Source organism: Triticum aestivum, chromosome 1A (genome assembly GCF_018294505.1).
Source record: "Triticum aestivum cultivar Chinese Spring chromosome 1A, IWGSC CS RefSeq v2.1, whole genome shotgun sequence".
Classification (NCBI taxonomy): Eukaryota; Viridiplantae; Streptophyta; class Magnoliopsida; order Poales; family Poaceae; genus Triticum; species Triticum aestivum.
The window spans coordinates 368,857,749-368,870,574 of record NC_057794.1 but is presented as its reverse complement, the minus strand read 5'-3'; the positions used below and the strand labels follow the sequence as shown (position 1 = coordinate 368,870,574).

The window sequence follows — 12,826 nt, the reverse complement described above, 5'->3', positions numbered from 1 at the left end:
CCAAACGGACAAAAAGCGGACAAATGCGCCGTTCGTTTGGGTCGCCCATTGGAGTTGCTCTAAATCCTAACAGTGGCTTACACATGCTTAAGTTTTTTTTTTGATAAGTACACACGCTTAAGTAGTACGGGCCCTCGCAGGAAGACGCGGCCCAAGGCCCAACTGCGCTGCTGCACTCTAGTTCATCTTCAGTCCGCTGCATGTTCAGGAACTGCAGGCGTGACAACTACTAGTCAAGGAGACTGCCCAGCCAAGAGAGAGTTGAACCCTAACCCCATTGATCCCACGCAAACCGCAGCAGCAAAAACCCATTCTCCATCGCCGAGCTCCGCTCGAACCTTCCAGTGCTGCCTCCTCGGTCCTCACTCTCCGCTGCCGCCGCCATGGCGATCACGGCACAGACCCCCGACATCCTGGGCGAGCGCCAGTCCGGTCAGGACGTCCGCACGCAGAACGGTAACACCCCTCGTCTCGTGATCGTCCTACTCATCAGCGCCAGGGAGTAGCGCGGGGTCTGTAAGATCTAGTGGCCTGGGTAGCCGTCCGAGCGCGCGCGCGTGTGTTTAATTTGCGTTTCGTGCTTCTGTGATTGCAGTGGTGGGATGCCAGGTGGTGGCCAACATCGTCAAATCATCGCTCGGGCCCGTCGGGCTGGATAAGGTACCTTCGATCTACTCCCTCGGTTCCTAAATATAAGTCTTTGTAGAGATTTCACTATGGACTACATACGCAGCAAAATGAGTGAATCTACACTCTAAAATGCATCTATATATACATCCGTATGTGGTTCATAGTGGAATCTCTACAAAGACTTATAGTATTTATGAACGGAGGGACTACTTGGTTGGGCATTGCTTGCTGCTTCATGAGTAGGATCCGAAGTTATGATCTGCGTGTTAGAATTTAGAAACTTAGAATGGGGGTGCAAGAGTTGCTTGTTTGGTGTGGATGTTGTTCAGCTGCAAACTTGGTTGCCAGTGATGATGAAGAGGTAGATGTGCTTTCTGTAATCTACTAACGAACAGTGAAGTTAGATGGTAGTGCATCCACTGTAATTTTGAAAATAATCATGGTTCGAACCTTTCCAAAAGGAAAAAAAGTCATTGTTGGAATGGGAAATGCACTTTGGTTCCTGGTTGTATATACACCCTATATGAGGATTTCTTTTTAATACTTAAACAAAAAGTCGTAATGGTATGAACTATTTTTAGAATAAACTTGACTTACTTGCGCACTAGTATATAATTTTTCACAAAAAAAAAACCAACGTTGACTTCATAGCGAAAAAGACAAAATTTATTTGCTATTATAGGTCATTACTCACGCTATTTTGACCAAAAAATTGTCTTTTTTGAAAAGAAGTCAATGAGGAATTTTCTTTTTGTGAAACTTTTCTCACGAGTACAACGAAAGGTGAAGTTTATTTCAAAAATATTTTCAGAATTTTTTGACTTTTTGTTGAATTACTAAATTATTTTTGCATATAGGGTACATATGTACCCATAGACCAAACATCCGCGTCCTTGTTGGAATGAACTGATTTGGTGTATCTATAGATGCTGGTGGATGATATTGGCGATGTTACAATCACAAATGACGGAGCAACCATTTTGAGGATGCTGGAAGTCGAGCACCCAGCTGCAAAGGTGATGCCTGTTAGTTAGTTTCCCATTTTTCTTTTGCTTCTGTTGCTGCTTCGTGCTTATCCTTTCGGGGGTCCACTCTTTGTTAGGTTCTTGTTGAGTTGGCCGGGCTCCAAGATTGGGAGGTTGGTGATGGAACAACATCTGTTGTCGTCATAGCTGCAGAGTTGCTCAAGGTATGAAATGGAACTTTAGCGGCAGGTTTTACTTCGCTATGAATTTCCCCAAGCATTATGCATACAAATTTATGATGTTCAATTTTTCTTTACCAGAGAGCCAATGAACTTGAGAGGAATAAAATCCATCCGACCTCAATTATTAGTGGCTACAGGGTGAGCTTTTTAATCTTTATTTTAGCAGCATTACCATTTTAATTTTGATTGAACATTCTGAAGTCACATCATCTCTTACATTTTTTTTTGCATTCATATTCTATCAGCTCGCTATGCGTGAGGCTTGCAAGTATGTCGAAGAAAAGCTCTCTGTCAAGGTAAAACCATGTTGTCTGCTGAACAAATGGCCGCATCTTGCTGCTCGTTTCGAGGCCTATTGTCTTGCTGACATGCGTATTCTTCTACACTTTCAGGTTGATAAACTTGGAAAAGTTTCCCTTGTTAACTGTGCAAAAACTAGCATGTCTTCAAAATTGATTCACAGCGACAGTGATTTCTTTGCAAATCTGGTAAGTTCCTATGGTAATGTGTACCTCAGGTTTCTTAATCATGCCTTTTTTTTAACTTATCTTTCTACTGTAAAACTCTGGAATTTGATTGTATGGTTGTTATGTTTGATTATGCTTGTTGTATATTTGATTTGTGGTGTTTGTTAACTCTAAAATAAGTACTTTTAGATGAGAAAGTAAGTACTTAGTTTATGAACTTTGAGGTGTTCTGTCCACTGCTATGGTTTGCTGTGGCCTGATATTTTTTATCTAAATAATCATCACTGGAGCCAAATGTTAAGGTCCAGCTGTCTTTACGTTAACACTGCTCCAAACTACGTGCTATTTAAATGAACTGCTATGGTTTTATAGGTTGTCGAAGCAGTTCAAGCTGTGAAGACTACAAATGCTAAGGGAGAAGTGAAGTATCCAATCAAGGCAAGTAAAGTGCATTAGGGTACAAACTTACTGTATTACTTCATCGAAAGAAAATTTGTGAAAGCTGTTTTTAACTCGGTTGCTTCATTCTGAATACAGGCTTAGATGTTATCCCCTATATTATTGTTGGGCAATGTAGGCACTGTAGGCACATCTATTATACCAATTTGTCACGTTATGTATTAGCTATGCCTTAGCATCGTGCTGTCTATGTTTTTGAGATTCATCTAAATGATTCTATTTGGACATGGTTTTTGAGTCCTCTTTAAAATACATTCTGATATATTTCTTAAAAGTTTACTTATAATTATAGTTTTCTTTCTTCTGCAGAGCACTAATATTTTGAAAGCTCATGGTAAAAGCGCTAAGGAAAGTCACCTGCTCAATCGTTATGCGCTGAACACAGGCCGCGCAGCTCAAGGAATGCCTACAGAAGTAACGGCTGCTAAAATCGCTTGCCTTGATTTTAACCTCCAGAAGACAAAAATGCAAATGGGCGTTCAAGTTCTTGTATCTGATCCAAGAGAACTTGAGAAGATCCATCAGAGGTATGTGCATTTTCAGTTTTGCACTGCATTCTCACTGCTTGCTGTTATCTCCTGAATGAATCAGCAATTACTATGCTCTATTTTGACCTTTTAGCATATTTTCCCCCATTTCTTATGCTGGATCCCCATGCCTTCTGTCATTGGATTTGAAAGCAAATTATTTTATATTTTACGATCTTCAAGAGGACCGAATACCTTACTTTTTTTGGCAGAGAATCTGACATAACAAAGGAGCGAATTGAGAAAATTCTCAAGGCCGGTGCTAATGTTGTATTGACCACCAAGGGAATTGATGATATGTCATTGAAGGTATGCTTCTATTATTCAAGCATAATCTATTTAATTACCTATTTTTAATATGATTTTGGGTATAATGCCCAGCACCGTAGCAGAAACTATTTACGTAATTTCTTTGCTTTCAGTGGTCAGTTTTTGCTGATATTCTACCTAGTTACTGTTAGTTTTGGTTAGGGTCGGGCATCAAGAATTTTCTGGATGCTCATTACATAGTATCTTGATCAATTCCTGAGTGCTAGATCTGACTTCTATCTCCTTAAAAAATACTCCTGTTACTATCTAAATATGTTGTGTATGTGATAATACATCATTTCAGTACTTTGTTGAGGCTGGAGCAATTGCAGTGAGGCGTGTGCGTAAGGAGGATTTGTGTCATGTTGCCAAGGCAACTGGTGCAACAATGGTAAGGACCTTTTCGATAGCTATGATGAAGCAGTACTAAGTATTTCAATATTGTAATTCTTTTTAATTTCATTCATGCCTTCTTGACTTCGATCCCATGAACTTACTTGTGATTGCAATTGTACTAAAGTTGATCGATCTGCATCTGAACCAAATGCCTTCACAACATTGCTTTACGTTTATATGGTTTTCATCGGTTTCTGAGTATGCTTTGCTAATCTAGCGTAAGAACTTTGAGGTGCTAAATTGTATATCATATGGGGTGGAGTTGATGCAAATAACAGAAAATTATTGACTCTGGCAAATTTTATCAGTGTTTTTCTGAGAAATAAGCATAAGATTAGCCTTTTCATCCTAAGTGAACTTCAACATCCTAATGAAGTGAGAAAGTGCAGCTGAGTACTTTTGCTGACATGGAAGGTGAAGAAACATTTGATCCATCATTCCTTGGACTTGCTGATGAAGTTGTGGAAGAAAGAATTGCCGACGATGATGTAATTCTGGTGAAAGGCACAAAGAACACTAGTGCGGTTAGTATTTTCTGTGCCAATGTTGACCTAGTCATGATATGAGTGGGAACTATATATTGCATCACACTTACATTTGTTTTGTGCAGGTCTCAATTATACTTAGAGGAGCGAATGACTACATGCTAGATGAGATTGAGCGGTCTTTGCACGATGCACTCTGCATTGTGAAGAGAACACTGGAATCCAATATGGTACAACTTATTGCCACTGTTCCTTGTTGGCTCCCTCTGGATGAATACAGGAACATAATGATGTTGTCATAACTAGAAATTTTGGGACGTGATACCGTTAACTAGACCTGTGTATTATTCTTCTTGTTTCTTACGTGGCTTGCGGTTAAACTGCTAGCTGGTGCTGCCTGATTCTAATATTTAATACTTCCTCTGTTTCACTATATAAGACGTTTTGGCAAGCAATTTCAGCTCTCCGAAACGTCTTGTATTAAGAAACGGAGGGAGTATTTATCTTTTGTTGAGGCCATATTTCCTGTAGCAGCAGTCCCTAATTCTAGAACAATGTTTCCATGGTTGAAGGAGAACAGGAACATTGAAATATACCTTGTAATATTCCTAAAAAGAATCATCATTTAAATTAGCAACTAATGCTTTAATCACGATGTCTGTTTAAGGCATTCCTTATAAAGTTGATATCATTAAACTTCTTGGTAGACAGTCAATGAAGTGCTTCGAAGCATCCTTTTCTTCTGACACGTAAAGCAAGCATTGTATTTTTGTTTTGAACACAGAAGTTTATCATCGTCTGCATTGTGTGTAACATGCCTCGGTCTTTCAGGTAGTTGCTGGTGGTGGTGCAGTAGAAGCTGCATTGTCTGTGTACTTGGAGAATCTCGCTACTACTCTTGGCTCTAGGGAACAACTAGCGATTGCTGAATTTGCAGAATCTTTGTTAATTATCCCAAAGGTTTTATCAATTTTGTTTGATTATATTACTTGCAGAATTAGCCGCAGATCCTATTAGTTAGAATCGTCATATTTTCATGGCAGGTTCTTTCTGTTAATGCTGCAAAGGATGCAACTGAGCTCGTTGCGAAGCTTAGGGCATATCATCATACCGCTCAAACAAAGGCTGATAAGCAACACTATTCAAGGTAACTACAGAATTTATCATCTTCATTACTTATCTGTGTGAACCATATTTCTACCTTTTGCAAGGACGTGGACCTTTGAAGACTACGCTGGAAGAATTTCTTGTCTTCATTACTGCATAAAGACGATAGTTCAAGAGCATTTTAAACTTCTGCGGGTGTATTATTAGATTAACCAACCTCCATAAAAGAACAGTGATAATTTTTAGGATATGCGTAACTAAGATGCAAATAGTTACCCTTTCGGTTTCTCTTCTTTACACTCAAGCTCCATTCCCAGCCTTGTTTCTGAGTTACTCCCTCCATTTCAACTTATAAGATGTCAAACTTCTGCAAGTTTTATAGAAAAATGTACCAACATCAACACTATTAGATCCACCATAAAGTATAGTTTTATAATATACTTTTTCTGATATTGTTGATATTGATATATATTGCTACAAATTTGATCAAATTTAAAGAAGTTTGACTTAATGCAAAGCTAGAACACCTTATAATTTGAGATAGAGGAAGTAATAGCTATCATCTAGAATCCATTTGTATCTTGGAACATTTCATTATATTTGCCATTTGCTGTTCTTTTATGGTTGTTGCACATCTTTTGTTCGTAAAAGTAATTTGATTTCTGTTATGCAGCATGGGTCTTGATCTTGTGAAAGGAATCGTCCGCAACAACCTTGAATATGGCGTGATTGAGCCAACAATGAGCAAAGTAAAGATTATTCAGGTTGGTACACTTGCCTTTATGTTCATGGGATGGGATTGTGATTTTTGTGATTTATTTCACCAATTTTCATTTCAATTGCAGTTCGCCACTGAAGCGGCCATTACTATTGTAAGGATTGATGACATGATCAAGCTTACCAAGGAAGAGTCTTGGAACGAAGAGTAACATCTTAGGCACTCCCATTTTTTATGGTTTCCAGTGGACTGTATTATGTGATGGTTGGTTGTTAGACTAAGAATGCTCTTAATGTTTTTGTCGCTCTTGCGATTCATGGATATTCCCGTAGAATGTTGTACGAAAGTAGATATTATTCTACTAACACCTCTGAACCAACCCCCCGAACCAACCAAAGGGCCCAACAGGCCCGAGTGCACATAGGCGAACCACTCTGAAACCCCTTTCTCTAAAAAATAGAACTACAAAACGACTTCCCTCCACCCCTGTGACCCACCTTCCTTCTAGTGCGAGGTCCCCTGAACCTCACCATGCCTCGAACCTCACCATGCCTTGGCCACCTTCTACCTACGTTGCACCGCCCCGCCCTGGCCATGCCCCGCCCAACACTTTCTTCCCCACAAGAGCCTTCCCACCACCTTTTCTACCCATGGCAAGTCGTCGCCCTACCCTTCCCGTTGCGCGGCCACCTCCACCCCCTAGTTCTTTCTTCCTTGCCGGATTGGCCCATTGCGGCTCCCCCGCAATCGGATCCGATGTGTGTCGATGAGAATCGTCAGATTCTGTGACCGCGTGCTGGACGAGCCGCCTCTCCTCGTAGAACTACGCACCCTCGATTCTGGCAAGAAGGCTGAAGGTGGTGAAGCTGTGAGCTACGGCCTGTTGAAGTTACATGGTCGTCGGTGGGCCTCCTGCCCCTGCATTCCTTCCTTCCCCCACCTCCCGTAGAGTCGCCGGATCTGCGAGATGACGCTTTGTTCCGCGCCACCCCAGAGCTCAAGCGCCATGGTCCATGGATTCGTGCCACCGCAAGCTTTTGACAGCCGATCCGTCTTGAGGTCCTCCCTTGCTGCTGGCTAGCCCTACCACGACGACGCTCTCCGTGGCTCCACGGGCTCATGCGCCTCCACTCTTGATGTAGTCAAGCATCAAACAGGAGGGCGGTGACCACCTGCCGGAGTTGGCAGTAATACCGACGACCCCCCTGACTATCAGGCCCGATGCAAGCTATGCCTTCGGTGTTTTGCAAGTGGACGTCGCCATGGCCGCCTGAAGTGCATTGTTGCTAGGGCACTCTTGGATCACTGGCGGTTGTCGCGTAGTACACATCGACGATGCAATGCTGTTGTTGAGGCGTAGCACCCATGTCACTCTCCCTTGGGATTTTTTTTGTCCATGCAGACCCAAACAAATGCTGGCGGACGAAATGCGTCGGTCCGTTGAAGTTGCCCTTACATCAAGGCAAAAATACATCTCACTTTGAATATTCTAAAAAGGATGTTGAGAGAGTTTTGGTGTGCTTCAAAAAAAAGCATTGTGATTGTCTATGGCCCTCCTGAGTATTGGAAGCCCGGAGCATGTGGCAGGTCATGACAATATCTTACTTAACATGACCACTGAGGATAAGAAAACTAACCTAGAGAATTTGTGGTTCCTCCACAATGGTGCCATGCTGGAGCCGGAAGGTCACCCAAACAGGATCCAAGCGTCGAGAACCGATAAGATCACACTAACTCCAAGAAGATCTTGTGGAGCACCATTGACAACCTCATAGCACTTGATTCTTGTGCTTTTATCATGTTTTGTTTGGATTATTTGTTCATTTGGACCATTTGTTGTGTTTGAATTTGAATGGTTAAGTTTGAGAACAACACGTTTGATATGTATTTGAATTGTGTGTGTTTAAATTTTCAAGTTTTGAATTAATATTTTGTGAAAATATATATTCAAATAGAGTTTGTATGCAAAAGTTTGGATGAATTGGCAAAGGGAAATTATTTGATGGCTTAAGTTTTGAGGTATGGGCTAGATGGGAAAAGTTTAATTCCCTAAAATATCGGGAATTAAAGGACAACAATAGAGTGGGGAGATGAATTATGGAGATGGGCTAGAGATGCTCTTGCATCGCGCAAAACAATTGGAGATATCCCTTGGACTTTTGGCTCCAAACCCCGTATCCAAGATGGTACTACAATTCAATTCTTGATGACTAAACCTTTTGTGTCTTGGGACGAGGAAAATCGTGTGGAGTTTCTTTACTGGTGAGATTGCTAACCATATTTTGCAACTCTCGATTAGCCGATATGGCGGAGAGGATTTTCTATCCTGGACACATGACAAGTTTGGCCTCTACTCGGTCAAGTCTGGGTATAATCTAGCCTGAGGTAAGTCGTTCTTCTCCTCTAGGAGTGGACGGGCTCAAGGAATGAGATCCAACCTCAAAGTACAAGAGATGGATTGGAAAGCACAGTGGACTATTAATTAACCAAGATGAAGATTGTTTTGTGGCGTTTTGTGCAAGAATATCCGCCCTTCGGTCACTAGCTGGTGAGTCTCCACATCTCAACTGGCAGCGGATGCTCTTTATGCAACCAAGCTAAGCACGTAGAGCACCTCTTTTTTATCTACCCTTTCACTTATTCGGTTTGAAGTTGTGCCGAAGATGATTTCAACATTCGGATGTGCATAAAAGGGCTTTTGAATGCCCGAGAATGGTTGTTGGACTTTCTCTCTTGTGAATCAAAGCTTCATGCTACATTCATGACTGTCACCATATGGCACTGGGGACCGGGGAACGATGCCCATAGCAATGGTGCATCTTGGGATCCCAGGAAAGTTGCTTCAATAATACAAGCTATGTCCAATTGGTCTTGCAACACTGCTCGAAGCCTGAGCCTGCTCCTAGGCACAAGTTCACGTCGACAACTCTCCAATGGATCCACCACGAGCAGCTACGGTAGCAGTCGATGTTGATGTTTCCCATATTTCCCTTAATTCGTTAGATATGCATTGGGTTGTGGTTAGGAACCACGACCGGGATTTATCTTGTTGCTTGCAATGGTCAATACCTAGATACTACTAAGCCTAAACTTGTCGAGGCTCTTGCCATTTGGCAGGATTTGGATGTCTGCTAAGCTGAAGGGTACATAAGTGTCTATCTAGCTCCATATTGTCTCTCTTGGTGAAAAGGATCAAGTCTAGGGTCAAAGATTGATCAAGTGTTGGGGTTGTTGTTTCTGACATCAAGACTCCGACGATTGGTTTTAATGATTGCAATTTCTTTCATGTTTTTCGTGGTTTTAAATTTACTCGAACATAAGTCAGCTTATAGTAGTGAGCTTAATGTAAATTATTTTACTGTTGTGTGATTCCATATTGCATTCGTGATGAACTAGGTAATGATGTTCATTAATCAATAACGTGCCAACATTCTCTAAAAAACAATTGAAGTTGTCTAGCTATAGTAGATACACGTCCTTTTCCATCCATGCATCGAGTACAAATGAAGGGAAATACTTCCTCCGTTCTAGTGCCAAAAAATGCCTTACATTATAGGACGGAGGGAGTATATTCTACTGGTCTGTATTCACGCGCGCCACAGGTTTAGGGCGTTGGCTGCTCGCTGGAACAGATTGCACGTGCATGTATTACTTGAGAATGTTATTATGATACAACCCTGATCTGGAGGATCCAAAAACTAACGCATGCCTTTAAGTCAAGTAGAGTGATTTGGTCCATAATCGGATGGTGAAGCACTCCACCCTTAGTGAGTTTCACCTGAAGTCAAAGTTTTCCAAAACAAACAACTCACCTTCCCTAAACTAGGTTCAGTGTGGTAACAGTCAGTTGACTGGAGTTTGGAGCCGACGGTATTCAGGTCTAAAGTCCCTGTCCCAATGCTCCACCTTATGTAGATGGTAAGGTTGTCAAGTGGGTAAAAAATCTGATGTGATAGGGTAATTAAACGGAGAGAAATGAGTTTGGCGACCCAGGAAGAAACGATGCAAGGTTTGCAATCAAAGTAAATGGTTTCATTTGATGGAAACTGAAGATAGAGGGCTCTCTTCAGAAATAAATAAACATGTTTTCCTTTTTTGGAAAATGGAGATTAGGGTATCTCCAACGTTGACCCTCAAACCGCCCGCATCCGTCTGGACCGAGCTATCCGGACGTGTGTACCTAGACGAAATTACATTGTAGAGTATACAACTAGTAAAATGAAGAAAGTTTAGCGAAAAAATACTTATGCATCAAGGAGTGTTTAGTTGCTAAACTTTTTCTTGCATTTAATATTTCATCTTTTCTTTAGGTCCTTTTAGCACCAAAAATGATACTCCCTCCCCGAAATCTTACGCGTATAAGCTTTTCAGAAAATTCCCAAATCTAAAGCCTGTTAGGCATTGTAAGTTAACCATTACTAATTATGGATCGACCAACCATATTTGTTAAAAGATAATATCGAGGAAACTTTCCGTAACCATGGCTTACTAGTAATTTGCGATTGGTCTTACACTAATTTCCATACCAAAAGCTTACACACCCTGCATAATGAGAAGAAGGGAGTAGTACACTCACGGACAATTCTTCACGAGATTGGTCTTAGGGAAAGCTCCCTCACCAATCAATCCCCCTTGTGATTTTCATGGTAGGCCACTTTTTTTTAGAATGGAGACGCACGATGCGTCCGACTTTAAATTAATAAAGCCCACCACAGGCAGCATCCAACAAAGGAACAGAGAGTTCGAACGAAATAAAAAGGGGGTCAAAAGCCCAAAGTACTGAACATGCAATCGGCCTCAGCCTGAAAAGAGAGATGGCAATTAAAGGGACGAGGCGGCCAGTCCAAAAGCGCCACGAGCGGGGACTTAGTGTCGGGCTTCAATCTGAATCATGCGAATCCGCTCCATGGCCTCCATCATCCGGTCTGCATCACGCCGTTTCCCCAACGGTGTCCATGTCTGGAGAAACAAGTGGCATTTGAAAATAATATCAGCAAGGAACTTGTGTTCGATAGTCATCTTGTTACGGGTGGTCCACAATGACCAGCACAGCGCCCCTACGCATCGCCACAGCACGCGTCCGAAACTACCTCTATGAGCGAGAAGTATCCCACGTAGGTCCGCAGCCGTTTGGGGATTCCAGTTATGCGCAAAAGCCTCACGGACGGCACTCCAAGCAAACCGTGCTAGGTGACATTGAAAGAAGATGTGGTTCGCATCTTCGTGCGCTCCACATAGCGCACGTGACCCATCCGAAGGGCTGTGTCGAATGGCAATGTTGTTAGACGAAGGTAGGCGGTCACGGAATAATTGCCAAAGGAACACTTTGATCTTTAGAGGAATAGACGCTTTCCATAGCCCCCTAGCTATGTCGAGGGTCGGTCTCTCAGTCAGCTTGTTGTAAAGCGATTGTACCATGAACTTGCCGGATCTCGAGAGGGACCAGGAGACCGAGTCAGCCTCAGGGCAGAGAGAGACCCCTTGCAAGGCAGTTAGGAGCCCATCCCAACTTGACCGTTCATGGGCGAGGAGAGGTCTTTTGAAAGCTATGGCAGGAGGGTTAGTTCTAAGCGCATCGGCCACCAAGATTTCAACGTCCGTCACTAGTTGGTAGATGTCAAAGTGGCTTCGCCATAAAGGCTCCGCCCCTAGCCAGTGGTCGTGCCAGAGTCTCGTGGTTTTCCCATTCTTAACGCAGAACTTGGCCCCAAGCGTGAAGGCCGGCTTAACCGCCTGAATCCCATTCCAGAAAGGCGATCCCTTCGCCTTTGAGGTGAGAAAGTTCCCATCGGGGAAGTATTTGGGCGAAGAATTTCAGCCCAAAGCCCTTGTTCGTTCTGGGAGAGTTTCCATATCCACTTGACAAGGAGAGCTACATTCATGAGTTTGGAGTTGAGGATCCCAAGGCCACCGAATTTCTTGGGGCGGCAAAGCGCCGCCCAATTGATCAGGTGGTATTTCTTTTTTGTCCCAGTCCCTTCCCAAAAGAACTTAGATCTAGGGGTGTCGAGCTTGGCGTGAACTCCGTCAGCCAGCAGGAATATGCCCATGGTAAACAAGGGCAGGGAGGACAGACTAGAATTCGTCAGAATCAACCTAGCCGCAAATGAAAGGAATCTGCCGCGCCAGGGGCTGACCCGGTTCGCCACTTTGCCATATAGTGGTTCCCATTTGAGAATCGAAATGTGTTTGTCCGAAATGGGAAGTCCTAGGTACTTAATTGGGAAACTCCCTAGTTTGCAATTAAGTAGGTTAGCAATGCGGGAGGCGCTGGGATTGTCCATCCCAATGGCAATCACCTCGCTCTTCAGAAAATTAATCTTCAAGCCCGAAATGATCTCGAAAGCGAGGAGGATGAGCTTAATCGAGGCTATGCTATGGTCATCGGGCTCGAAGAGCAGCAGGGTGTCGTCCGCATATTGTAAGTGGGTGATCCCTCCAGGGCACAGGTGAGGCACCACACCTCGGATATGGCCTGCGATCTTGGCCTTGTTCACCATGGCCGAGAGAGCGTCGGCAAC

The 12,826-nt window shown here is 42.9% G+C and overlaps 1 protein-coding gene across 2 annotated transcripts; it reads left to right on the top strand.

The window, feature by feature from the left end:
• Nucleotides 1-229: 229 nt before the first annotated feature.
• On the top strand, nt 230-9,649 carry LOC123131273 (T-complex protein 1 subunit alpha). Of its 2 annotated transcripts, XM_044551007.1 has the most exons (18): nt 230-456; nt 596-660; nt 1,557-1,646; nt 1,733-1,819; nt 1,916-1,975; nt 2,083-2,133; nt 2,230-2,325; nt 2,677-2,742; nt 3,073-3,290; nt 3,503-3,599; nt 3,904-3,990; nt 4,385-4,519; nt 4,606-4,710; nt 5,312-5,440; nt 5,524-5,627; nt 6,261-6,351; nt 6,433-6,512; nt 9,423-9,649. In XM_044551007.1, the coding sequence occupies exons 1-18, from the start codon at nt 384-386 to the stop codon at nt 9,454-9,456; spliced, it is 1,668 nt and encodes a 555-aa protein (XP_044406942.1). In that variant the 5' UTR covers nt 230-383; the 3' UTR covers nt 9,457-9,649. The 2 variants fall into 2 exon arrangements, with proteins under 2 accessions (XP_044406942.1, XP_044406998.1); XM_044551063.1 differs by lacking the exon at nt 9,423-9,649 and having other exon boundaries at nt 6,433-6,713.
• Nucleotides 9,650-12,826: the final 3,177 nt, after the last annotated feature.